The 27,938-nt window shown below is 53.4% G+C and overlaps 1 protein-coding gene across 1 annotated transcript; it reads left to right on the forward strand.

The window, feature by feature from the left end:
* The first annotated feature begins 676 nt into the window (after positions 1 to 676).
* Positions 677 to 27,813, forward strand: MPP3 (MAGUK p55 scaffold protein 3). Its single transcript, XM_079799124.1, is given in 19 exon segments — positions 677 to 1,063; positions 1,065 to 1,147; positions 1,386 to 1,504; positions 1,759 to 1,836; positions 3,023 to 3,103; positions 3,328 to 3,465; positions 6,883 to 6,964; positions 8,049 to 8,134; positions 10,817 to 10,891; positions 13,424 to 13,620; positions 15,472 to 15,536; positions 16,733 to 16,753; positions 17,331 to 17,372; positions 18,484 to 18,648; positions 18,751 to 18,831; positions 22,625 to 22,718; positions 22,912 to 23,020; positions 24,675 to 24,797; positions 27,280 to 27,813. Coding segments are annotated over 19 exon segments (1,842 nt in total). The 5' UTR covers positions 677 to 1,037; the 3' UTR covers positions 27,457 to 27,813.
* The last annotated feature ends 125 nt before the right edge of the window (positions 27,814 to 27,938 follow it).

Genomic DNA, 27,938 nt, shown 5'->3' on the forward strand with positions numbered 1-27,938 from the left:
GGAGGGGCCGGGCGGGGGCGCGGAGGGTGGGCCGAGACCCGCCCCAGTGCCCACCGCAGCCTCGCGGCCCGCAGAGCCCCCAGCTGCGGGTAGGGGGAGCGCGGTCCCCGCCCCACGGCTCCCGGTCCCCCCTCCCGCACTCCCCCATCCCCCTGGCGCCCCCGCTCCTTCCCAGCCGCCGGGCATCCTGCCAGACGCCCCCCAGGGCCCCCCAGGTTTCGCCTCTCCTTCGCTCAGCCTCGCTCCTTGTTTGTCCCACAGGTTCCCTCTGAAGGCGAGCTGGAGTCTGTCCGCCTCGGGGAGAGGTGGGGTGCTCGGCTAGAAGGAGCCAGAGGGCAAGTCCGGCGGAGGGGGCGGGGGGCGCTGTGGCTGGAGGGCCGGGTCCCATTCTTATGCATCTTAGTGTCACCCGTGCAGTCGCAGAGGGGCTGGCCCCGTGTTTCCGGGATGAATGAATCCTTCCTCTCCTAGTCCCCTTCTGAAGGAGGACTTTTTGAGGTCCACGTGCTGCAGAGCAGTTGGGGGGGCCTTCTGAGGCAGGACCCCCCTGCGCTCTCCTTTCTCCTCCTCTGTGCGCTCTGTTGGGGAGCTTCCTTCCGGTTGGGGCTTGGGGGGATGGAGGGAAAGGAGGGAGCTTGTAGGCCTAGCCAGATACTTGTTGAAGGTGTGACAGGCCAGGGACCGGATTGAGCCTCATAGAAGGTCACAGGAGAAGGGGGTGCGGTGGAGGAGAGCACCCACAGTCAGCCAGGGCCACGCATGGATGCTGACCCGCGAGTTACTGAATTCCTCTAAGCCTCTGTTTTCCCATCCGTAAAATAATAATAGTAGTAGTCATTCCTCGGCGCCTTGTGCAGATGAAGAAAAATGTCACATGAAACCCCCCAGCACAGTGCTTGGCACGTTGCAGGCACTCAGCAAGGCTCAGTGCTCTCCCCGTTCTGCAAACAGGGAGCAGAGAGTTATTTGTTCCCGACCCCTCTGTCCCCATATTGGCCGCGGACAGACTCAGGAGATGTGTCATCGCTGTTTGTTGAATGAATATGCTTCATGGAGCTTCTCCCCCGCTCCCCGTCTTCCCTGCAGGATCCAGGCAGCGCTGGGGGTCTGACCAGCACAGACATGCCGGTGCTGTCGGGGGACTCCGGTGAGTGCGGCCCCAGGGCTTGGTCTCCAGGCCCTGAAGGGAAGAAGCTGCCCAGCCGCGGGCTGGAGAGAAAGCAGGCTGCGGTCAGCGCTGGCTCTCGGGAATGTGAGCCTGTGGAGGGAATGCTCACAGGACAGCGCTGATGTGTTGTTTGGGGGTCCACTGGGGGTTTCCCTTGGGCGTCTCCACGGAGGTACCCTTGTGTCGGCTGTACTGTGTTTTCCTACCCTCTCGGCAGGCTTGCATGAGACCCTGGCGCTGCTGACCTCTCAACTCAGACCGGACTCCAACCACAAGGAAGAGATGGGCTTCCTGAAGGATGTGTTCAGTGAGAAAAGCCTCAGTTACTTAATGAAGGTACAGCCCCATTTCATCCTGCCTTGTGAGGGCTTCTAGAGGGCTTCCTGGCTAGCTGAGGCCCCTGGAGGTCACCCTAGCCACCCCCCTGCCCCAGGAAGGCCTTCAGGGGCCCACTTGCCGGGCTTTCTCTTCCGCTGCCCTGTGGATGACCCAGTTTGCAGCCCTGCAGCCGTGGGCGGGCCGAGTGGTGTCCAGGGTAAACCTAGGCAGCTGGCTTGGGAGGCCCCAGCCGGAAATCGCTGTCTTTGCAGATTCACGAGAAGCTTCGCTATTACGAGAGGCAAAGTCCAACCCCTGTTCTGCACAGCGCCGTGGCCCTCGCCGAGGATGTAAGCCCCAAGCTTTTCCTTCTGGTGTCAGCCTTCTCCCCACCCGTAGTGCTCTGTCATCTTGCCTCATCACCATTGCTTAGCCAGACGACTTGGGACTTGGGAGCCCCAAGGTGAAGAGTGTCTCCTCCCCTCCTCCTCCTCCTCCTTCTCCTCCTCCTCCTCCTCCTCCTCCTCCTCCTCCCTGGGCCTCCTAACAGGCCGGGAGGAACTCGTGAGCCTTGGACTGGGCTTGGGAGCGTGGTGACATGACGACGCCCACTTACTGTGTGTTCCCGAGAAAGTCTGCTTCCCCAGCTGTGAAATGAGAGCATTTGGATCAGATCTGCAGTTCCCAAGCTGTTGAGGACTGGCAATAGGAACGGGTCAAACAGGAAGCGGTTCTGGAGAGGCCCAGTGTGAAGTCCTGGGGGCAAGGGACTTGCAGCCCATCCCGCTTACTGGCTCAGGCTCCTCGTTGTTTAAAGGAATGCTTCCTAATTTCCTGCGGGCCTGTCCTCTGTGTTGCATGATTTGGGGAAAGCTGTTCCTGTTGATGGATCAGCTCACCTCACCCCAGGAGGTGGCCTGCTGAGGGGAGGGCGCACTTCCCTCTCCTTTCTGCTCCGCGGGATGCAGCGATGAGGAGCATGTGAGGTTGCTAGGCTCCCAGGCACAGCACTGCCTTCACTACTAGCTCTGCAACCTTACACAAGTCACTCAGCCTCTCTGAGCCCCAATTTCCTCATTTATAAAACAAGGTAGTGATGAGGGCACAGATAATGGAGCCAGGTAAGCCCAGGTTCAAGTCCTGGCTGTGCCACTTCCGAGCTTTCTGACCTTGGGCAAGATATCTCATCTTTCATTTAATTCTCATCTGTAAAATGGCAAAACAATAGTGCCCGTTACCTCTAGTTCATCGTGAGCGCTAGGTGAGAAGGTCCACGCAGAGCCAATGACACCGGGAAGGGCTTCATAAGTCAGTGCCCGTTAGGTGTACCCTGTGGAGCTGCTCAAGCTCTTCTGATCCCCGGTGTGAGCTCCCGGGGCGCATCCGTCCTGGGTGGCTGAGGGTCCATGTGCCCCTGGGTGCTGTAGCCGTGGCTGGGAGGGCTCCTGGGTCTGGGTCCAGGGAGAGGGTTTTCCCTGGGGACTCCCAGCAGGCGTGAAGCACACCCACAGCCACCGTCTCGTTGCCCTGTTACAGGTGATGGAGGAGCTGCAGGCCACCTCCGTGCACAGTGACGAGAGGGAGCTGCTTCAGCTGCTGTCCACCCCCCACCTCAGGGTAGTCATGTTGCGGGCCCTGCCCACCCACACAGCCTGGGTCTCCTGAGCACTCAGCCGTGAAACTGAGGAAGGGGGCTCCTCAGTGAGCCATCCTAAGTACCAGTGTCTGGGGTGGTTGCCTGGCATGAAATCGAGATCCCCAGACCACTGCCCAGCCAGGGCCCTCCGCCTGACCCCGGTGAGCCCTGGGCCAGCCTCTCATTCCTCTTGCTTTCCTGACAGGCCATGCTCATGGTGCATGATACGGTGGCTCAGAAGAATTTCGACCCTGTTCTCCCCCCTCTGCCTGACAATATTGATGAGGACTTTGATGAAGAATCCGTGAAGATTGTCCGCCTGGTGAAGAACAAGGAACCCCTGGTAGGTGACACCCCACCCCCACCCCCACCCCCTTTCCCTGTTCCACCCAGAAACCTGGGAAGGGACCCTCCTGGAGTCTTTGGAGGGAGTGACGGCAGCTTTGTCAGGCCTGGCCCTGGTCCCTGTCCCACTTTTGTGCGCAGGGTACCCCTTTCCCTGGGTAGTAGATACAGCCGCCCTCCGCCGTGGCCACGCTCCTCTGTGCAGTCAATAACCTGCAGGACCGTACGGGGCAGCTCTGATCATCATGCTCTGAACTGGCAAACCACGGTCCAAGGGCCAAAGCCAGCCCACTGCCAGATTTTGTAAATAAAGTTTTATTGGCACACAGCCATCCTGTTCCTTTCCATATTGTCTATAGCCGCCTTTACATTGCAACGGCGGAGTTAAGTGGTTTCACGGGAGGCTATGCGGCCCCCGTAGCCTAAAATACGTACGCTTGGCTCGTTACAAAACGTTTGCCAGGCCCTGCTCTGGATCCCGAGGAAGCCCAGGGCAGCAGCCATTCTTCTCCCCGGCGGACAGATGGTTATCATGCTGGTCCTGGTTCAGCATTGATTTACTGAGCAAAGGGACAGGCTTGTTTATGAGATGGAGGGAAGTAGGGGAAGTCCAGAGAATTGAGTGCTTGCCCCGAAGAACGCCGCTGCTGGCACTCTCGATCGTCAGCTTTCACCAGATGACCTCAGAGGATCCCCTTCTGCGGACAGAGCGGGCTCTCTCCCCTGCCCCTGTTTCCGTCCTTTCCAAACGGGCAGTCATCCATCGGCTGGGCAGACACATCGTGCACCCTTCTGTGTGCCAGGCGCCCTGTGGGGTGCAGGCAGTTCAGGGATGGTTAAGGCCTCATCCTTGCCCTCTGGGAGTTCACAGGAGGTGGTGGTGGTGACTGGGGGTTTCCTGGAAGGGGTGATGCCTGTGCTGAATTCCAAAAAATATGAACAGGGATTTTTCTAGAAGGAAAAGGGAGAAGGGCAATTCCACAAAGTAGACTGCACAAGCAAAGCCATGGGAAGGTAAGTGGCATGGAATATTCAGGCAATCGGAGCTGCCTGGTGTGGGCATAGAATGCCAAGGTTTTTTTTGTTGTTTTTTTTAAAATTTTGTTTTTTAATGTTTTTATTGACTTTTAGAGAGAAAGGAGGGATAGAGAGATAGAAACATCAATGATGAGATAGAATCATCCATCAGCTGCCTCCTGCAGTCCCCCACTGGGGATGGGGGTTCGAGCCCGCAACCCAGGCATGTGCCCTGACCGGGAATCGAACCCGCGACCTCTTGGTTCCTGGGTGGATGCTCAGCCACTGAGCTATACCGGCTGGGCAGAACGCCAGGGTTGAGGTAGGGAGCGACAGGGGTGAGGCCAGATCAGTGGCAGATCATAAAAGAACCTGCTTGTCCACGCACAGTTGCTTAGCTTGACTTCGAAGGCAGGGGGAGCCATGGAAAGGTTTTAAGCGAGAAAGAGCATGGCCGGATTTGCAGTGTAGAAAGATCACACTGGCTACCCGGTAGAAAGTAACCTGGAGAGTGAGGCCCGACGCAGAAAGCCAATTTGCAGGTGGGGGCCAGATACAGGAGGTTCAGAAACGGGGCTTGACCTAGACCCGTGGGAATAGGGAAGAGAAATCCAAGAAATATTTCAGAAACAAAATTATTGTCACTTTGTGACTGCCACGGTTTGGGCAGGCGTCTGGGGAGGCACCTGGGATAATGCCCAGGGGTCCTGCTTGGACGACTGTGTGGGTGTTGGGGCCATAATTCTGGGGAGCAAATAAGAAGGAGCTTAGGCCCCACTGAGTTCAAGAGGCCTGTGTGACTCGAAAGTGGGGGTGTCCAGGAGGTGGAAGGATGATGTGTCCAGAGATACAAACGTGGCAGCCCCCAGCATCCAGGAGGGCTTAAAGTCACGCCTGAGAGGTGGAGACCTCCTGGGTAAAGAGCTTACAAAGTGAGACGTAAAGAGGGCCAGGGCCAGCTCCTAGCCCTGTAGTCGGCATTTCAAAGGCAGATAGAGGAGGACTCGGCAAAGGAGATGGTTTGTCATTGAGAAGCACTGGGAGAGCGGTGTCACCAGGCCCAGAGGGAGGGTGAGCACCAGCGTCAGGCAGGAGGCTGATCCGAGGAGAGCAGACGGAGGGCTGCAGCTGGCGGGCCATCAGGTGCTTTCGCTGTTGCATCTGAGGTTGCAGGGCTGAGTGACGCGGAGGGCAGGAAGCAGAGAGAGCAGATGCACCCTGTTTCTTTAAGAAGCTTGTTGGAGAGGAGTGGAGACTGGCTTCTGCTGGATGGGGCTGCAGGCCTTCTATGATGGGAGAGACATAATATTTTTAGGTCCAGGAGAGAAGGGGCCCTGGGGAGGTAGGAGAGGGAGGGAGGGCAGCAGGACCAGCCGAGACAGCAGGAGCCCCTCCGCTAAGATGGGGGAAGGAGGAAAGGGTGGACACGTGCTGGGAAGCATGAAGGTCTAGGGGGCAGGAAGCCACAGGGTTCTCAGCTAATGGCCTCTCTTTCCAGCAACATTTACCTCACGTACCTCCAATAGATGACACAAACGAAGTTAATAAGTGCACCCAAGTGTTTGCCGTTACAGCCCATGGTAAATGGCTAGCATGTATTGAGCACTTACTGTGTGCTAAGTGCCTTGCATGTTTTACCTAATGTAATCCTTGCACAGCCCCGTGAGTTAAATGTTACCCCACACCCCAGAGGGAACAGAATCTGAGAGGATAGGGGGCTTTCTTGCTGAGGCCGCATGCTTTTAGTAAACGCCAGCGTGGATTCAGACGCAGGGCTGCCCAACTCCGGAGCTTAGCTCTTGACCTGACTGCCACCCTGCCCTGCCACTCACTGTCCAGCCTGTGTGAAGCACGAAATGGAGGGCTTGTCAGACCTTTCTCCTCCTAGATAACCTCTCCTCTGTGCTTCACGGACCAAGTGTTGGTCCCGAAGCCCTGGTTGGGGCAAAATGGATTCCCTTCGGCAACAGAAGGCCCTGTGATTGGTTAGAGGCAGGGATGAGAATTTGCTGGCACATACTCTCCTCGTTATTAAATGTCTTTGCAAGAGGCAGTGGCTGGGATATGATAGAGAAAGCTCTGGATTCAGCATCACAGAAAGCTTTCCTCCTTCTCAGCTGGGTGACCTTGAGGAGGCTTCCCTTCTCTGAGCCCCAGTTCCTCATGTCCAAAATGAGATCGGCATTGTGTTACCGTGCTTTGCTTACACGGTAACGTGCTGTGCGGCACTAATGAGAGATGCCTGTGTTATTGCATCCTCCGCATCGGAAAGGTCCCCTCTCACCTGCTGTCTGAGATGACAGAGGGAGGGATGGGGAGGCTCTGCGGGGTCCAGAGTGTTGGAGCCTGAGGTTTGTGGCTGCTTCTGAGGAGCCTGCCTGCCCTATCTCTGATGCAGGGCGCCACCATCCGACGGGATGAGCACTCAGGGGCTGTCGTGGTGGCCAGGATCATGCGAGGGGGCGCAGCCGACCGGAGTGGTGAGTGGCCTCAATGCCCATCTGGCCAAGGTGGTGGCCTTTATCCCCCGGCCTTCCCCCTTTGGCCACGGGTCTCGTTTCCCCCTCCTCTGTGGTCACCTGGTTGGGATGTACTGGGAGTGGGGGAATGGGGCTGGAATTCTCTTTCACCAGCCTGGTAGAAAATGGAATTGTTTGAAAATCTCTCAGACATGGAGAGATTCGGGGGCTCAGGACTCATGCATGCAGCATGGGCTTGGTGGGTAATTCCTAACCGGGGGGCAGGGACACCCTTCCCCACCACCGAGTTGCACTATTACGGAAGGGGGAGTGTTCATGTCCCAGATTTGTTTGGGTAGAAAAGAAGTTGCAAATCACTGTGTAGGGAAGAACTCTTGAGTCGGAGGCAAACCTCCTAGTGTGGGGAGCATTATCCCCAAATCTGGGGATCATTGTGTGGAGACTCCTAGACCAGAGCTTCTCAAACATGAGCAAGCACACGATCCCCCCACTCCCACTGGCCCCAGCATCTTGTTAAAAGGCGACCTGCGATTCAGCAGGTCGTAGGTGGGCCCAGATTCTGCACCCTTAACCGCCTCCTGGGTGGTGCTAGCCCTGCTGGGCCAGGGTCCGCGTTCAGTAGCAAATAGGGCCCAGGACCCAGAGACGCTTGTCATGAACGCGGAGGCCAGCAGGCAGGTGTGTTTAACACTTTGATGACATCGTCCTGGTGCTTTTATGTTTTCTTGTTAAGATTTGAGAGGGACATTCTTGGAGTGTGTCTGTAACCCCAGGAAGGTGAAGAGTTAATGCAGTTTTTAAAGAAGCAGAGGTTACAGCAGAAAGAACACAGTCTTCCTACATCACAGTGACTGTGTTCGAACACTGGCTCCATTACTCAGCAGTGTGGCCTTAGGCAAGCTGCGTACTTTCTCTGGATCTCAGCTGCCAACTTGTAAACTGGAGGTTCCACCGGGTGGTGGTGAGGCTGTGATGCCGAGTGAGGCGCCCAGCACGCAGGAGGGGCTCCGTTCATCCGGGTCCCAGCGGTGCCCAGAGCTTCGAGCCCCTTTCCTGTGCTAACGGTCGCTCCGGTGTCTCCTAGGCCTGGTCCACGTTGGGGACGAGCTCCGGGAAGTGAACGGGATCACAGTCCTGCACAAGCGGCCCGACGAGATCAGCCAGATCCTGGTCTGTGCTGCACGTGTGCTGGGGGTTTGGTGGTGCTTCGGGGACCCAAGCCGGGTGCTTCCAGAGCCAGGGCGGATCTGGCTCGGTCTCCCTGTTTTCATGGGAGGGCCGCAGGCCAAGTGGCCTGACGGTGTTCCCCGGGGTGCGGGGTCGGGGACAGGAGGAGTTGAACTTCTAGTCCACCTGCCTCTCGCAGACCCTCTCTCTTCAGTCATTCCCCTGATCTCTAGCTCCCTTTCCTGGGGACCCTTCTGGGAGACCCCTTTCAAAAGGGTCCCCTCTTCTAAAGGACTGAGGAATATGGACTAAGAGGTTGAAGCACAGGGAGGACCCAAGCAAGGGATTTGGGATCAGACAGTCCTGGGTTTGAATCCTGCCTCCGCCACTTTCTGGTGGCGCAGCCTTGGGCAAGTCATCGAATCATTCTGAGTTTCGATTTCCTGTCCTGGAAAGCAAGGACAGGGGTGGTTTCTCATCCATGTGTGGTGATCATTAATGTAAACATCTGGAAAAGGATACAGCATTTCACATCTGTGCTGGGATGTAAACAGCCTCCAGAGTCCATTCTGGGAGTTCAAGTCAAAACTGAAATTGTAAGGAGCCCCCAGTCACAGTTCTGTCCTCTGTATCCTCAGCATCCTCCCCTCACATGACACTCCTTGCTAACTTTTTAAAAAATAATGGATGTTTTTTAAAAATGTATTTTTATTGATTTCAGAGAGGCAGGGAGAGGGAAAGGGAGATAGAAACATCAACGATGAGAGAGAATCATTGATCGGCTGCCTCCTGCACACCCCACACTGGAGATTGAGCCTGCAACCCGAGCATGTGCCCTGACCGGGAATTGAACCCTGACCTCCTGGTTCATAGGTTGACGCTCAACCACTGTGTCAACCCGGGTGGACGGCTAACTTCTTATGGTTTGGGGGCAGAAGCAGGTTGAGATGTGAAGAGAGAAGGCTGGCTCTTTAAGGCTGCCCGGCTGCAGGCAGCCCCTTAAGTCTTCCTGTCTCACTGCCCTTTCCCTGGTTCTGGGCACCGACCTTCTTGTGTTCCAGGGCGATGGAGGGCCAGGGAGACCAGTGGGAGGTGCTCTCAGGGGCTGACAGCTTCTTCCTCACAGGCCCCCCACGTGGGGGTGCAAGGTCTCTGTCAGGCAGAGGGAAGAGGAACCCCTGGGAAGACAGGAGTGGCCTGGGATTGGAGACCCCACTGGGGAAGATGGAAGCAAAGAGGAAAGTACTGATTGGGAACCAGCCCCAAATCAGGCAGGAAGGAGGGAAAGGAAACTGGGCCAGGTTATTAAAAATAACCCAGGAGGAAGGAGAGAGGGCAGTCCTGTGGGGCACGAGAGGTCAGGAGGGATGCAGAGCTGGATTCAGTGTATGCATTGTCCTCGGGGTCTCATTTAAAATCTTAGGTCCCGCCCTAACCGGTTTGGCTCAGTGGATAGAGCGTCGTCGGCCTGCGGACTGAAGGGTCCCAGGTTCGATTCCGGTCAAGGGCATGTACCTTGGTTGCGGGCACATCCCCAGTAGGAGGTGTGCAAGAGGCAGCTGATCGATGTTTCTCTCTCATCATGTTTCTCTCTCATCGATGTTTCTTTCTATCTTTTATTTTATTTTATACTAGAGGCCCAGTGCATGATTGAATCATGCACATGTAGGGTCCCCTACACGCTTTCGCTTTTCGCGGGGGAGCTGGGTGCCTGTCCGCTGGTGCACCAGGCCTTTCAGAAGCCTCCGGCTCGGCAGAGGCTTCTGAAAGGCCTCGTGCCGGAGCAGACAGGCACCCAGCTCCCCTGCTTTGGATGGTCCTCGGCTGCTGAGGGGGGCTACCCTGCTGTTGAGAGGTGCAGGGGGCGGGACTCCCCCCCCCCCCCCGTGCCTCTCAACGGCTGCTGAGGGGGGCTGCCGCGGACACCTGGCTACCCTGCCGTTGAGAGGCGCAGCTGGGTGTCCGCAGCAGGTCCCCTCAGTGGCCGCGGATCTGGCTGTTGAGAGGCACAGGGGGCGGGAGTCCTGCCCCCTGCACCTCTCAACAGCAGGGTAGCCCCCCTCAGTGGCAGCGGATCCGTGCCTCTCAATGGCCAGATAGGCCACCCCGAGTCCCGCCCCTCCCGCCACCCAATCATGGGCGTAGCGGAGTGATGGTAATTTACATGTTACTCTATTATTAGATAGGATTTTATTGATTTTTTACAGAGAGGAAGGAAGAGGGATAGAGAGTTAGAAACATCGATGAGAGAGAAACACCGATCAGCTGCCTCCTGCACACCTCCTACTGGGGATGTGCCCGCAACCAAGGTACATGCCCTTGACCGGAATCGAACCTGAGACCTTTCAGTTCACAGGCCGATGCTCTATCCACTGAGCCAAACCGGTTAGGGCACTCATCGATGTTTCTAACTCTCTATCCCACTCCCTTCCTCTCTGTAAAAAATAAAAATTATATAATTATATATATATATATATCTTCTGTCCCTTTGTCTGAAATGCAGGTATTGGCTTTTGGGTTTTGCTTTGTTAATTCAACCGGTGCCACCATGGAAGGGTGGGTCCCAGGGGAGGCAGCGAGTCTGACTTTCCTCCCAACGTGAGTTTTCAGACCTGGGAAGTGAGATGTGAACTCCTGGAGGGCTAGACCTGGGGGATGATGAGCCTGCGCTCTCTCTCCTCTCAGGCTCAGTCCCAGGGATCCATCACCCTGAAAATCATCCCAGCCACCCAGGAGGAGGACCGTTTAAAGGAGAGCAAGGTATGGGGGGAGCTGGAGGTACGGGGAGGGCTCAGCCCAGCCTTTGAAATGGCCATCTGGGGAGAGATGGTACATCTGGTCCTCGGAACATGTGCCCCGTAGATTGCGATCCTGTCACAAAGTGATTCATTTATTTGTACCCTGCCTCTTGGTGGACCAGATTCGACCCAGCTTACTAATACATTTTAATTGAAATAGAAAATGGGGGCCCTAAGGAGGAGGAGAAGGTACCGAATGTGCTGGCGTTGGGACCCATTAAGTAGCTGCCATTGATTTCGTTGTGTAGCCTAGCTTTGTGGGGCAGCTCCTCTGTGCCGGGTGCCCTGCCAGATGCTGGCGACAGGGTTGATGAGGAGCTTTGAGGCTTCCTAGTTCAGGCGGAGGCCGGGGAGCAAGTCTTTCATTGCCACGTGACAAGTGCCACGGAAAGATTCTCTACGGGGTTACAGGTGCCATGGCAGGTGTTGCCCGGGAGGCACGAGGGAGTGAGGCTTGAAGAGGGTGAGATGAGCGGGTCCCTGGTGGGAAGAGGTGGAGGGAAGTTCAGGCAAAGGGGTCTGCATTTACGGAAGCTCCCAGTAATGGAGAGGAGTATATACGGGGGTGGGGTCTGGGAGTGGGGGAGGTGGGTTAGGGCTGTCTTCTGAATTACCTTTTTGTTTTGTGGTTTTTTAAAAATATTTTTATTGATTTCAGAGAGGAAGGGAGACGGAGAGAGATAGAAACATCAATGTTGAGAGAGAATTATTGATCGGCTGCCTCCTACACACACCCCCTACTGGGGATCGAGCCCATAACCCAGGCATGTACCCTTGACCAGAATCTAACCCGGGACCCTTCAGTCCACAGGCCAACACTCTATCCACTGAGCCAAACCAGCTGGGGCAATTGCATGCTTTTCATCGGTGGAAGGCAGGGTGCATGCCAATGTTTCAAGAAAGCTGATTCCCAGCCCCCGCCCCCCCAGTACTAAGTGCAAGAAAGAGGGTCATTCCAGCACCTGGCACAGAATAGATGTCAATAAATATCTTGATGAATGGGGATTAACAATGGACATTGTGTTTGCTGTCAGGTGTTTTTTTTTAAACAAATGAAGAAATAAGGTTTTTGCACTCTTCCATTGCATCCCAGGGATCCATAATATGGACTCTTACCTGATGGAAGGTGGTTCTTCCTGGGACGAGTTAATGTGGCCCCACATGCAGCTGCTGAAGGTTTTCACTGGATACAGGGAGAGAACTTGGTTTTCCAGTCCCTTAGCTCATCCTTCCTAAGTATTTCTTCTTGAGCTGGAAGCTTGATCTGGGCTGGCCATCGAGGATTATACTCTCTTCTGAGTGTTTGAGACCCTGGTGACATCTGTGGCTTGATGAGGTTATCTGTCCTTGCAATACCTGGCCAGAAAGTTCTTACTGGAGTCTAGCTGAATCTTTTCTGGAGGGCATAAAAGAATACGGTTTGAATCTGCCTAAGGCAGCGACTTTCAACCAGTGTGCTGCCAGATATTTTTATTTATTTTCTTTTTTGCTGACAGAATTTTTTAAACATGCAGTACCTGACTATTTAGTCAGGGGCACTGACCTCTTTTCCCTTAGATTGTCAAATAAAAAATATGACAACAGCCAACACAACAATAGCCATCCGGTGTGAATGAATAAAAATTATACCTATTTTGTTTTTCAGATTGGCAAAAAAATATATTTTGTGTGTGTGTGTCACAGAATTTCAGTACTTAGTTTATGTGTGCCGTGAGATGGAAAAGGTTGAAAATCAGTGCCCTAAGGAAGCCCTCTGGTTTGTTTGTTTTTTTGTGGTTTTTTTTTGGTCTATTTGCTGTTAAGTAATTGGGCCCAAATAGAAATAAATAAACCCATGCCACTGAATTATAGAAGAGAACCAGGAAGTGTGACAAAATCCTTTGTCTTCCACCATCTTCTCGGGAGGGGGTGACTTCAGGGTAAAGGGGAGAGTTGGGGGTTAGCCAGACGTGTGACAGATGAGTCCGGGTTGAACTGTAAAAAATGTGGGCGTCAAGTACCCACTGAAAAATGATGGTGAGGAGTCAGTAACGGCAGTTTTATTGGTATTTGTGTTCTTACCAAAACATCTAGATTACTTCTTTAACAGATGGCTGCTGCCTTCATTAGGGGCAGTTAGCATATCAAAAATCACATTTGAATTACGGATCGTGCTTGCCTTTACTTTTTGTCCCCAGGCCTAATGGTTGCATTGTGTATGCTAAGCACAGCAGAGCAGGTAATTAAGGAAATGTTTAGGTTGGAGAAAGATATTCAGACAAGGGGCCCATCTGTTAATTTTCTGGTTCTTGAGGGATTTCCTGACTCTAATATCCAAAATGGTTGAAGAACAATAAGAAAACATGTGCAGTATGTTTCTGATTAGCTGTCTATCCTCAAGGCTGCTCATGCTTCCTAATTGTGAACGGTAGTTGTCATGTGACTTTCAATGTGGCGTGGACATGTCTGTGTCTCCGCGATGAAGGGTCGCCTCACCGGAGCCCGTCCTCTGCAGGTGTTCATGCGGGCCCTCTTCCACTACAACCCGCGGGAGGACCGGGCCATCCCCTGCCAGGAGGCGGGCCTGCCCTTCCAGCGCAGGCAGGTCCTGGAGGTGGTGAGCCAGGATGACCCTACGTGGTGGCAGGCCAAGCGAGTGGGGGACACCAACCTTCGAGCTGGCCTTATCCCCTCCAAGCAGTTCCAGGAAAGGTGGGTCTGGGGGTGTTGCCAGGGGGTGGTTCTGGAGTGGCAGAGGAATGGGTGCATGGCAAACCCACGAATCTCTGCCACCACAGCCAGAGAGACACACTGTGTGTTGTTCCCGGAGGTAAGTTCCAATTGTACTTGTGTTTCTTCCTCTTCTTCTTCTTCTTTTTTTAATGTTTTTATTGATTTAATAGAGGAAGGGAGAGGGAGAGAGAGATTGGAACATCAATGATGAGAGAGAGAATCATTGATAGGCTGCCTCCCACATGCTCCCTACTGGAGATTGAGCCTGAAATCCAGGCATGTGCCCTTGGCCGGAATCGAACCTGGGACCTTTCAGTCCACAGGCCCATGCTCTGTCCACTGAGCCAAACCAGCTAGGGCTGTTTGTTCTTGACCCATAACCAGTGGTGATGACTTTTTGAGATTTAAAGAAATATATGGAAATCTCTGTTATTAATGTATATTGCATAATACATACTTAGAGAAAGTTGACAAATAAAAATATGGAAGAAGAGGACAAGGAAAAGAAGATGACCCAAAGTCTCGCCACCATCTAAACTGCATAATTATTTCCTTCCCGTGCTTTTTACATGAGTGTTTTGAGATCTTGCTTTTTTTTTTTTTAACTATACATTTTGACGCCAGCATTTTCCACATATTGCCTATTAGTTATTGTGTGATTTTAGTGGCTACATACTAGTTCATCAGGAGCTACACCATTCATGCACAGGCAGCATGAGCGGATTTATTGTGACTGGAGCTGGCCTGTGCCAGGCACCCTGTGGGCTGCTGTGAACCCCTGGTTTCTGCCCTGGAGGAGCTTACAGTTTAGCTGGAAAGCTACCCCTTCCCCACCTTCCAGTCCTCTCCAGTGTTTCACAGCTACAAGGCTGCAACTGTTACCTGGCACATAGACTGCCCCTCATATTTCAAATTATTTCCCCAGGGTAGGTTTCCAGAAGTGTAAATTCCGGGTCAGAGGGGCTGGCAGTGAAGACATCGGCCTCCCCTGGGGTTTGAAGTCCTACAGACCTCGTTCATCCGTTTCGGTGGTCCCGGCCGGGGGCGGCAGCATCCCCCGAGAACCTGTGAGAAGTGCAGAATCCTGGGCCCTGCCCCAGACCTGCTGAATCGGAGAGTCCAGGGGTGGGCTCTGCGCTCTGTTCTCACAGAGGTTCCAGGCGATTCTGAGGTGCTGCAGCTTGAGAACCTGCTCTCTTTCCCCAGGGGAGCCTCAGACCCGTCAGCATCTTTAGCTTCACAGGTCTTGGGGGCAGGAGGTGGGGAGGGGGGTAGGCTCTTTAGCTGCATTCACATGTGGAAAACGAAACACCTCCGAGAGCCCTGGCATTTTCTCAGTCAGAGGTGAGACCTTGGCAGCGGCCTCTCCACTCACAGCCCTATTGGATGTTGTGTCTGGCTGAGGTCTCCGCTGGGAGAAGGGCGTTAAATCAGGGTCACGGTCACCCTCCACCTCTCCCGAGAGTCCTGCTATGTTCCAGCTTCCTCGGGAACGGGAAGGCCAGGGGAGAGGAGAGGGGGCTTCCCTTCCTTGGGAATTGGCCGGAGGACAGTAACAACCCACTGCCGGCCCCGGGCCCCGGGCTGGACCCCTGTGTGGGACCGTTTGGGCTGGGCAAGCGTCTTCCCGAGCAGGACACTCAGTTTCTTTCCCCTGTGAACCAGTGCGTGTCCCTCTTCCCTGGAACTCGGTGTGATGCAGGAGGCCCTCAGACGGCCAGGCTGTGCCCACCTGTAGGATCCAGCACCAGTTTCTCCACGTTTTCTGTAAGACCCCCCTGACTGGTTCCGTGGCCCAGCTCATGGGCCTGTCCATCTCCTTGTCCACAGGCGCCTAAGCTACCGGAGAGCCACGGGCACCCTGCCGAGCCCCCAGAGCCTCAAGAAGCCCCCCTGTGAGTAGATTGGCAGGGAGGGTACTTAGGGGAGGGGCCGGGGTTAGGGCTCTTTGTGCCAGGAAGAAGCCGGTGCTGGGCAGGAGGAAGCACCAAGGGCCTTCTCTGATCTCCCAGCCTCCAGAGGAAGGAGGGGGTGGGCAGAGGGGTGAGGAGAGGAAATGGGGGTTATGTTGGGGGGAGCTATTCGCTGGAGAGGAGCTCATGGATGACATTGGGGGCAAATTTACGCCTCTCCCAAAATTGTGTGCAAATGTGTGTGTGTGTGTGTGTGTGTGTGTGTGTGTGTGTTTGTGTGTGTGTGTCTGGCTGTTTGTCTGTGTCTGGGAGAAGGTCCCCAGCTTTCATTACATTCCCAGGGGGCACTCCGGTCCTGTCAATTTAGGGGCCTCGGATTTTGGGAGACAGCTCTGGAGATCCTGCGCTTCCGTGTTAGGGATCAAATTTGGCAAATAAAAACCAAGAAGTTCGATTAAATTTGAATTTCATATAAACAACAAGTCATTTCTTTGCATAAATACATTTGTCCCAAATATTGCACGGGCTATCCTTACACTAAATGCCGATTCCTTGGGTTTCTGAAATTCAAATTTAGCCCAGTGTTTTGTGTTTTTTCTGCCAACTCTACTCCGTGTGGCACTTCCCCTGTTAGAAAACACATCCACCTGCCTTCTTCCTTGTAATCGTCACAACCTGTGAAGCAGTGGGGTGAGGGCACCTCCTTTTCCAAGATGGGGAAACAGAGGCTCGTGAGGCCAAGGGGGTGGGACCAGGGCTGAGGCCGTGTTGTCGGAGGGCCTGTGATCAGGGCGCCCAGGTAGGGCCTGGAGAGGAAGCTGGCCCACTGCAGGCATCCTAGACTAAGCTGCTCCCCTGGCGTGGTGGCTGCTGCCCACGCCCACTCTTCTACACGTGCCCTCAATCAAAGGGCTGCTGAATAAATTGGCCTTGAGGCTGCTTACGCCAGTGATGAGCTGGCTTTCTTTGAGCTGCTAATGAGACACACACAGGAAGACTAATTAGAGCAGGTCCTGGTTTAATAACGCACCCCAGCCCGGATCACAGGTTTGCCGGAGGAGAGAGAGGGGACAGATGGAGGGCTCCTCAGGCACGCGAGGCCGTGGCCGTCTCTCGGCCGCAGGGCCTCCTGTTCCCTCCGCTAACGCTGTTCCATCTGTCTTTTGTGCAAACCGCAGATGATCAGCCTTGTGACAAAGGTAGGCCTGGTATTTGTCCCCTGTGTGCATGGACTAGGCCCCTTTGCTGTGGAACGTCTGGGGCCGGAGGGGCTTGGTCCTCCGCCCCCCCCCCGCACACACTGACTCTGGGGTGGCTGTGCCCTCCTGCTCTTTGCCCGCCTCTCCCTACTCTGCCAGCTGGTCCAGCCTGCTCCTTGAGGCTGCAGAGCTGGTGGGGACAGGGCTCAGCCTTCCCAGGACTCTGGCTGGGCTGATTGTAACTGGCTGGGTAGGAGGCACGAGACAGGAGGGGGCAGGGCTAGTGAATCTTCCCTCCTTATTCACAGGGATTCTGACTCAGAGGGACTGGGATGGGGTCTGCTGGCCCAGAACCCTGCTAGGACCTGGGAAAGTTATTTGAGGAATAGGCATGGAGAACTGAGCTAAACAGAAGAACTTGGTTTTTGGGGGGCGGCCAGGACATGGGATTTCTCCTGAGTGCCTCCTGAGACACGATCCCAGAGGGCTCTTCCTGGCCATCCAGGGGCCGAGCACCTCTGGGCTTGGGTCTGTGCCCAGAGTGGCTCACTGGACTCCCTCTCTGTTTGATTCGCAGAGACCTGTGACTGTGAGGGGTACCTCAAAGGGCATTATGTGGGTAAGTAGCAGACAAATGTGTTCCCCCCAACATCCTCTTCCACGCCATGCACAGCCCACCACAGGGTCCTGGGGCAGAGAGAGACAGAAGCAGAGTGACCTGAGCGCCCAGGTAGGGCCTGTGGGACCCACATTCCCCTCCGTCTCTGTCAGCAGAGGAGGGACTGACCTGCCCAGGCCTTGTCCGCCACCTCAACGTTCACCAGCGGCTGAGAGCAGAGCCCTGACACGGTTCCCTCCGTTAATACTGACTGTATTATTCCTGTGATCTCAGCTGTAGTTTATTCAGTGGTTACACCACCACCGTACCACAATGGAGCCTTTTACTAGTTTCCCAAGTACCTTCGCTTCTTTCATTTTGGTCAATCTTTTCAGAGACTCGAGAGACAGGCAAAGAGCTTTTCTAACTTTTGATTGGGAAGTAACTTCAAACCTACTGACAAGTTGTAAGAATTGTATGAAGGACTTCCATAAACTCTGCACCCAGATTCACCAGTTGGTGTTTGCCACGTTTGCTGCATCGTTTCCTTTTTCTACATGTATGCATTCTTCTCCTGAGTCATGGGAAGAGTTCGCTATAGACATCTTGTCCCTTCACCCTTAAATACCTCAGCATGTGGTCCCGAAGGACAATGACATTCTCTTATATAACCCAGGGCAGTGACCACACTCTGGGAATTTAACATGCATGCAGTTCTATTATATGCATGTTTATATGCGTATAAATCCATTTATATTAAAATGTTGCCAGTTGTCCCAACAATATCCTTTAGAGCATCTTCCCCTGACCCAGGACCCAGTGCACATGTTGCATTTGTAGATTTATATTTCCATTTCACACTTAAGGAAATTGAGGTTCAGAGAGGTGATGACCTGTTCAAGGTCAGTCACATGCCAAGTAAAACAGGGACCCGGGACCCTACTTTTGGCTGCCGGGTGGTCCCCCTTTCATCATATTACTGTGTGTCTTGATCAACCCCTTTCTGTATCGGGAGGAGGTTGGGAGAGGCCAGTGCGACTCAGACCCACCTCCAGGTTAGGCCAGGTGGAAAGAGTCTTCAGTGGGAGGTCCTGGGACAAATGTCATGGTGTCCCCTGCCCTTCCCCCAAAGCTGGTCTTCGAAGGAGCTTCCGGCTGGGCCGCAGGGAGAGACTGGGAAGCCCGCAGGAAGGAAAGATGTCTGCAGCAACGGAGCCTCTGGAGCTGCTGACCTATGAGGAGGTGACCAGGTACCAGCACCACCCCAGTAAGCGGCCCCGCCTGGTGGTGCTGATCGGTAGGTGACACTGCCTCTCCAGGGAGTGGGCTGCTTTCCCCCCTGGAGGAGTGGGCAGGGAGCCCAGCAGGCTCTCTGGTCAGCCTTCCCTTCACTTCCCAGGGTCTCTGGGAGCCCGACTGCACGAGCTGAAGCAGAAGGTGGTGGCGGAGAACCCACAGCACTTCGGTGTTGCTGTTCCACGTAAGAGGGCTCGTGTGTGTGCGCGTGTGTGTGTGTGTGTGTGTGCGTGTGTGTAGGGGGGGTGAAAGGGGGGTTAACGTGAATATTTCATGGGGCCTTGACTCCCTGTATCCATCCTCATCCTTATTTGGGGTCTGAGGGACTGCCAGGCACTGCCTGCTCTAAGCAGGTCATGGGACCCAGGCGCGATGGGAATGACCCACTCAGTGGTCCCCTAGGACCCTCTGAGGAGAAGCGGGAGGACAGTAGACTTGTGTGCATGTCAATCCCCAGAATTGGCTTGGTTCCTGCCTGGGATGGGAGGTAAGTCCAGAGCACATTGCAGGCCAAGTGGCAGCCTCAAGCTAACACCAGGGGCCTCCAGCCTCCTTTTCCAAATGGCTCTGACCGCGGTGGCCCCTGCTGTCTGCTTGGGTAAGAGCAGGGCAGGGAAGCCAGAGAGCCCAGTGAGCAGTATTGCCTGGGCACCCTTGTAGCTGGATCTGGCCCCTCAGGGTGGCTCCTGAGTCCAGAGGCAGGCAGGGATGCTGAAATCCAATAGGCGGGCTGGATGTGACGCGGAAGAGGAGAAGGAGGAGTGCTAGGAACTATACCAGGAGCTCTTCTGTGACCACGAGTAACTTGGCCAGCCTTCCTAGTGCCCCTGAGACGAGGGGTTATCATCATCCCATTCTACAGAGGAAGGCACTGAGGCTCAGAGAGGTTAAGTAACTTGCCCAGCATCACACCGTTGGTAAATGGTGGAGCCAAGATTCAAACCCGGCAGCCTGCTCCAGTCACATTCTTTTTTTCTTTTTTTTTTAAAAAAATATTTTATTGTTTTTTTACAGAGAGGAAGGGAGAGGGATAGAGAGTCAGAAACAACGATGAGAGAGAAACATCGATCAGCTGCCTCCTGCACACCCCTCACTGGGGATGTGCCCGCAACCAAGGTACATGCCCTTGACCGGAATCGAACCTGGGACCCTTCAGTCCGCAGGCCGATGCTCTATCCACTGAGCCAAACCGGTTAGGGCTCCCGTCACATTCTTAGCCAGGCTGCATGACAGCCTGCCTCTTCCTGCCCTTTCCTTTCTGTGGGACTCTGTCCATCCTGTGGCCTCCACAGGATACAGTGTTGGCACCTGGTGGCCACCAAGGGGGGTGCTGTGGTGGCGGTGATGGGTCTTTTTCAGAATGTTCTGAGGAAGGGCAGCTACAAAGCCCATAGCCCAGTCTGTGGGTTGTCAGAATTGTCTTACAATTCTGGCAGGGATGGGGATGGGCTGGGGATGGGCTGGGGATGGGGATGGGGATGGGGATGGGCTGGGGATGGGGATGGGGATGGGGATGGGATGGGGATGGGATGGGATGGGGATGGGATGGGGATGGGGATGGGATGGGATGGGGATGGGGATGGGATGGGGATGGGCTGGGGATGGGGATGGGGATGGGGATGGGATGGGGATGGGATGGGGATGGGATGGGGATGGGGATGGGATGGGGATGGGGATGGGGATGGGATGGGGATGGGATGGGGATGGGATGGGGATGGGATGGGGATGGGATGGGGATGGGGATGGGGATGGGGATGGGATGGGGATGGGATGGGGATGGGGATGGGGATGGGGATGGGATGGGGATGGGGATGGGGATGGGATGGGGATGGGATGGGATGGGGATGGGATGGGATAGGGATGGGGTGGGATGGGGATGGGATGGGATGGGGATGGGATGGGGATGGGATGGGGATGGGGATGGGGATGGGATGGGGATGGGGATGGGGATGGGATGGGGATGGGGATGGGATGGGGATGGGGATGGGGATGGGGATGGGATGGGGATGGGATGGGATGGGGATGGGATGGGGATGGGGATGGGGATGGGGATGGGATGGGATGGGGATGGGATGGGATGGGGATGGGGATGGGGATGGGATGGGATGGGGATGGGATGGGATGGGATGGGGATGGGGATGGGATGGGGATGGGGATGGGGATGGGATGGGGATGGGGATGGGATGGGGATGGGGATGGGATGGGGATGGGGATGGGGATGGGATGGGATGGGGATGGGCTGGGGATGGGGATGGGGATGGGGATGGGGATGGGATGGGGATGGGGATGGGATGGGATGGGGATGGGATGGGGATGGGGATGGGGATGGGATGGGGATGGGATGGGATGGGATGGGATGGGATGGGATGGGGATGGGATGGGATGGGATGGGGATGGGATGGGGATGGGGATGGGATGGGATGGGGATGGGATGGGGATGGGATGGGATGGGGATGGGGATGGGATGGGGATGGGATGGGGATGGGGATGGGATGGGGATGGGGATGGGATGGGGATGGGATGGGGATGGGGATGGGATGGGATGGGGATGGGATGGGGATGGGGATGGGGATGGGGATGGGGATGGGATGGGGATGGGGATGGGGATGGGGATGGGGATGGGGATGGGGATGGGGATGGGGATGGGGATGGGGATGGGGTTTGGGTTTGGTGAGGCCATTCTGGCAACACATCGGTAATGGACCTGGTAGGTTTCAGGGAGCCATGGCCTTCCAGACTGAGAGGATGGACTGAAACAGGACATGTGGAGTTTGCTCACACATAGGTCCTTTGAAATCCTCAGCTCCACCCCTTGGGGGAAGGGTATCTGGATGGTCAGGCCTACCTGCTTCCAGGTACCACAGAGATAGGTGACTTTCCCCCTGGCATTTAGGAGCTGGGGAGTTAGCAAAGGCTTCCTAGAGGCAGTGCCCTTTATGCCAGGTTTTGAAGAGTAAATAGGAGTTTTCCAGGCAGAGAAGGAAGGAAGAATTCTCTCCGCAGAGGGAACAACATGTGCAAGGGACGGAGGTGTGACCTGGCGGAGCAGTGTCGGGCTGGGGGAGTTGGTGTGGATGATGTCGGGGAGATGAAGCTGAGTTGGAGGCTGGGCGGATCGGGAGGGTCTCATATACTCATCTAAGGTCTTTAGGATGCAATCAGTGGGTGAATAAAAATTTTAGAGCAAGGGAATGACATGGTCAGAAAAGTGACCCGAGCGGCTCTGCCACAGGTTGGCCAAAGGCCCCACATCTAGAAGACAGAGCATCTCCCTGGTAGACGCGCCCCCCGCCCCCCTTCCTTTTGGAATGCTCGGGAAAAGCTGTGTGTTGCTTCGTGTGTGTGCTCTTGTTCTGTGGCGGACCTGTTTTCCCCCAGGAGTGTGCGTCTCAATTCTGTTATGGAAAACTCTGTGTGCTATGAAATTGTGTGAGAAGCTACATCTCATCCTGTCTCTCAAAATGGGAAATAATTGAATCAAGAATTAAAAGCATACAGTAAGGTTACAAACCTATGTTTGTGCCTCCTCTGCTCTCAAAAAGCAATTAGGATGAGGGACTAATGAACGTGTAGGACTGGGGGTCTTCTCAGTGATTCCTTAAAAGCCGCAGCATCAAGGAGGCAGTTTGGCAGGGTGCTCAGGGCACACACTTGGCATGAGACAGAGAGTTCGGACCTTGGCTCTGTTGCCTGCCGGCTCTGGGTCATTGACACGGTGCCTCACCTCTCTGCACCGTCTCGGTGTCCTTTCCTGCAAAACGGGAGGCCTCCTTTTGCCCATATCCAAGAGGTGTGCGAATCAGTGATGCGCCTGGAAAGGGCCCTGTGCCTGACACAGAGACACGGGATGGATGGAAGATGTTGGTTTATAGACAAAGCATCAGTGACCTCTGAATAAGGGCACAGGCTCCCTGCTGTTCTCACCCACTGTCATGTGACATCTCTTGGCCCAGCTTTCCTTGTTCTTTCTTTAAAAGATACCACCAGACCCCGGAAGAGCCACGAGAAGGAGGGGGTGGAATATCACTTTGTCTCTAAGCAAGCCTTTGAGGCTGGCATACATCACAACAGGTACGTTTGCCTGATGGGCCAGCTGGCCCTCTGTGCCGGTGTGGTCTCTGCCTCTGTCCAGTGTTCCACCTGACCTCCAGGAGGGCTTCCGGGAAAGGTGGGGGAGGTGGGAGAGAATCATGGTGGAAGTCCATTCTTGTGCTACTTTAGGCAAGCTCGGGAACTGAGGGACTTTCCCCCTTTGGTGTTTCAGGTTCCTGGAGCATGGGGAATATAAGGAAAACCTCTATGGGACCAGCCTGGATGCCATTCACGCGGTGATGGCCAAAAACAAAGTTTGCTTGGTGGATGTAGAGCCAGACGTGAGTTCCTGGGCCAGCTGGGCATGTTTTATTAATGGAATTTATAAACTGGAGGATTGTACATTGTACAGCATATTTGACCTCAGTTTAAGGGAGTTTTAGTCTAGAGCACTGGATGTTAAAATTTCTTGGGGTCTCCCTTTGAGAAGCTAATGAAAGCTTTGAACCCCCAAATATGCACCTCTATCCACAAAAACTGCATTAAAATTGAAGGGAGTCATGGACCCCCTTGGCAGCCAGAGACCCAGGATCGGAATCTCTTCATGGAGTAAGACATGCAGTCGAGGGTGGCATTGACTGGCCAATTGCGATGGGACAGGAAGTTAGATGTCAGTGCCCAGCTGGAGGCTGGGACTCGGCTCTTCGCATCGGCGCGCCTCCTCCTTGAACAGGACGAGTGAAGTTAGTGGCGTGGGAACCACTGAGGGAGGTGGTCAGGAGAACAGTTTGAAAGGGAAAGGGGGGAGACATGTCCTGTGAAGCGCTTCAGAAACACTTTCAGTCTTGCACACCCTGCCTGCTGTGTACTCGACAGGGGCTTACCCATCTTTTTCACCTTGTCTTTGAGAAACACTTCTAAGCTTTGACCTCAACCTGGAGATTTTTTTTATTTCTCTATAGAAATAACACTCTGGTTTTGATATAAGCGATAGGCTTTATTTTTTAGAAGTTTTCTTGAAACAAGTTCCAAAAAGCACATTATATATACGGGAAACCCTCCCTAACTTGGAGTTACTGGGAGTTGGCAGTCAAAATGAAAAGTCTCAATTTCAGGATTTTATCTGGGAAGTGGTTTTTATTGTTTTGGCTGCAAATTGTACATATATAGCAGTTTAATACCAGTGTTTCCAAATAGAGGCCCTTAAGGTACCATACACGAATAGGACCTTTGCCTGTTGAAAACCTTCTACAGTCTTCACAATTTTTTTAAAATATATTTTATTGATTTTTTACAGAGAGGAAGAGAGAGGGATAGAGAGTTAGAAACATCGATGAGAGAGAAACATCAATCAGCTGCCTCTTGCACACCCCCCACTGGGGATGTGCCCGCAACCAAGGTACATGCCCCCGACCGGAATCGAACCCGGGACCCTTGAATCCGCAGGCTGACGCTCTATCCACTGAGCCAAACTGGTTTCAGCTACAGTCTTCACAATGTGTTTCAAGTTCTTAGTCTCTTCATTTGCTTAGCAAACCTTTTTTTTTTTTTTTTTTTTTTTAATATCAGTAGGAGGTTTGGGCGATAGCACGCATTCCGAATTAGTGTAGCCCAAGTTGATGACCAAATAGATACACACTGAGTTCTGCTGGCTCACCCATCAGGGCTGGGCAGGTAGAGAAGGGCGTAAGGAGGTTCATCAGAGCTTGAGGGGTCAGAGCCAGGAGAGATGACAACTCTGGGAGCAGAGGCTTTGGAACCTCCCTTCTCAGCAAGTCGGCCTCCAGGCCTCCAGTTGAGTCCACAGTCAACGTGGAGAGGGAGAAAAGGGGCAGTTGATCTGCCCAGCTGGAGTTCATTGTCATGTGACCGTATAATCGGAACCTTTACCCTTGAGGTCATGTGGTGATGCACACCATTATTGAGCATTTGAAAATTATGTTTTACAACAAAATATTTTCAAAGTATATAATATTCCTGAACTTGTCTTCTCAGGCACTGAGACAACTGAGGACCTCAGAGTTCAAGCCCTATATTGTATTCGTAAAGCCTGCAATTCAGGAAAAAAGGAGGATGCCACCCATGTCCCCAGCTTGTGAGGACATAGCAGCCCCACTTGTAAGTTTATAATTGGTCATTTCTTTTTTTTTTAATTTTTAAAAAATATTTTTTTATTGATTTCAGAGAGGAAGGGGGAGAGAGAGAGAGATAAAACATCAGTGATGAGAGAATAATTGATTGGCTGCCTCCTGCACACCCCCTACTGGGGATTGAGCCCACAACTCATGCATGGAAGCAAACCCGGGACCCTTCAGTCCGCACCCTACACTCTATCCACTGAGCCAAGCCAGCGAAGGCTAAAGTTGGTCATTTCTTTTCTAAAGGCCTACCAGGGCCTGTTACCATTATATAAGGGTGCTTGTACCTCCTGCAAAAGGCCATCGTTCCATTTTGCCTATTGGTCAGAGTTCCTTGGTCAAGTGACCAGAAGGCCCAAGGTAGGGCAGCCGGAAATGCCTCCCGATTTAGATAGGGGTGGCTTTGTCTGGGTTCCCCACCCGCCCTCCCGCCCCTCACGTAAGCACCCTTCCTGAGAATGGCTACCTGAATGTCACAAATCTGTTGAACTAAGCCAAACCCAAGTCGTTTTTAATCGGCACTTTCACTGAAACCAAGTCCAGATCTAGTAAGCTAATCCAACATGGGGCAACAGGCAGCGTGAGGGGAGTCTTTCCCACCTGCTTGCTGTTCAGGTCGGTGAGTCTTGCTGAAGCTGCAGGTGGTTGAAGGGTCCACCTTTACAGGCCAGGACAAGGATGCAGGGGATTTGTGGCTGCAAAACAAATGTCACACATTTCACTCCATTAGAGATTTGGGTTCTTTCAAGATGCTGATATTTCTTAGGAAGATCGAGGTACTCATGGCAAAAATGTTCCTTCTGTCATTTCTCAAATAGCTAGCTGCTTCCAGGGTGAACAGCGAGGGGCCCGGAGGAGGGGAAACTCCAGCAGTGACAGACAGACAGACAGGGCTACAGGATGTGTGTGTAGAGGGAGGGAGAGGTGGGGTTGAAGATCCAGGGACGGCATTGGGTGACTGTGGCGCGCTTTTGAGTACCAGAGGGTCCCTGCAACATCCAATATAGAAGCTTCTCCAAATTTCATCTGGCTTTTCCCCTTCTGGGGGAAAGGAGGAGGAGGAGTAATCTGAGCCTTCTCTTAGGTCTCAGCCGTCTTAGCAGGTAAAAACGGTTTCCTAGCCCTTCAGAACACATCTTCTGAAACTGCAGGTGCTCTCCCCGAAGTAGGAATCAGGTTTTGATTGGTGGCAGAGAGAAGAGGAGGAGGGGCTTTTTTGGAAGGTGGGTCTCTTTGGGGGAGGACAGCTCACCCCGCTTTATGGCAGCATCCAAACACATTGAGCCCCTAAAAGCAGAGGACAGAAGGCAACACAGGACTGGAAAGAGAGAGGACGTGGGTGAATGCCAATGACAAATTTTGTTTTGCAATTTGACTTAGAGTGGATCTGCCACGTTCTTCCCCAACCCAAACTCAGTTAGTCAACTCTCTGCTTTAAATTCTATTTATTAGAGGTTTCTTGAATGCTGAAGCAACCATTGTGTGAGTTTGGTAAGACGGGATCATTGGCTATCTATAACGTAGTGTTAGGTGCCAGGAAAATAATCTGATTAAAGAAGGCAGGTACCCTAAGGAAATGGGGAATTTGACCAGTGTTGTCCCAGCACTTTCTTAACTCTACTTTGTGTCTTGTGTTTGGCCCTGGAATAAGGACATGAAAAGAAAAATTGGGTTCTACAGCATGAACTTAGGAGTCTTCAGAGGGCATTAGAGTTCCTTATTCGACTTCTTTCCCCTCCCATCCCCATTGATTTCAGAATTGCTTAAAATATATATATATATATATATATATATATATATATATATATATATATATATCTCGACTTCAGAGAGGGAGGGAGAGGGAGAGAGAGATGGAAATATCAGTGATGAGAAGGAATTGTTGATAGGCTGCCTCCTGCACGTCCCACACTGGGGATCGAGCCCACAACCCCAGGCATATGCCCTGACCGGGAATCAAACCGCAACCCCCTGGTTCATAGGTTGATGCTCAACCACTGAGCCACGCCGGCGGGGCCAGAAATGCTTTTTTATTGTTATTATTTATAGGTCGTTCCTGTAATTATTTAACCAAATTGCCATGCAACACAATAGTAGCACTTCTTTGGAAATACCTTTGGACAGGAAATGTGATATTGACACAGATATAGAATCAGCATCCCCCCCGCCCAAAGCACTTCATATCATGGCTTGCGGTTAACGGGTCCTGAGTAGATATTTTGTGAATGACTGACTGAACAATGAATGATTTTTGTCTACTGCCCATTCACTTTCTTGGAAGTTTGATAGGATATTTTCACTCCACTCTGTTCTTTGTGTACACAGTTGGTTATTCATGGACCATAGTCATCACTCATCACGTCAAAACTAGAGCTTGGGACATTGCCCAAGACACAAGGTGCCGGTTTCCTGTTTGAGGGGGGAACCACCCTGTTGCTCCATAACTGCCCCTTTCCTTGCAGGATGAGGAGCAGCGAGAGATGTCCGCCTCGGCCGCCTTCATAGACCAGCATTACGGGCACCTGGTGGACGCGGTGCTGGTGAGGGAGGAGCTCCAGAGCGCGTATAGCCAGCTCCGAGCTCTCTTAGAGAACCTGAGCAAGGACGCTCACTGGGTTCCCGTTAGTTGGGTCAGGTAACTGTATCCTGGGACATCCACCTTGGAGGGGGCCTGGAAGACCACCTCGTCCAGCCACGTTACCATCAAGGAATCCCAAGTGTGGAGAGGGGCAGAATTTTCCATGAACTCCATCATCCAGAAGAGCATATGTGGGAAGCCCCGTTTATTGGTGTTTATCTGTTGTTTTCCACTATACGCCTCTGGAGCAGAAAGCATGAGTTGGAAGGGGGCATATCGCAAAAGGACACATTTCCTTAATTAAAGTGTCACAGGCAAATGGACCCTGATTCTTTGGACCAGAGTTAAGTAGCCACTGTGTTTTGGGGATGGGGGTGGCAGACTTATACAGTGCCGGTCGGCAGGGATGTAAGCTTTAGAAATAGGGTGGCACCTCAGGTATCCAGTTCTGTTGGAAGTTGAGTTGCTTTACCCAGGGGGATTTTTCCGTGCAACTGGAGTTCCCCTGTCTTCAAGCATCACAATGTTGATTTTCACCTTGTT

Source organism: Cnephaeus nilssonii (assembly GCF_951640355.1).
Source record: "Cnephaeus nilssonii genome assembly, chromosome: 19".
NCBI classification, from domain to species: Eukaryota; Metazoa; Chordata; class Mammalia; order Chiroptera; family Vespertilionidae; genus Cnephaeus; species Cnephaeus nilssonii.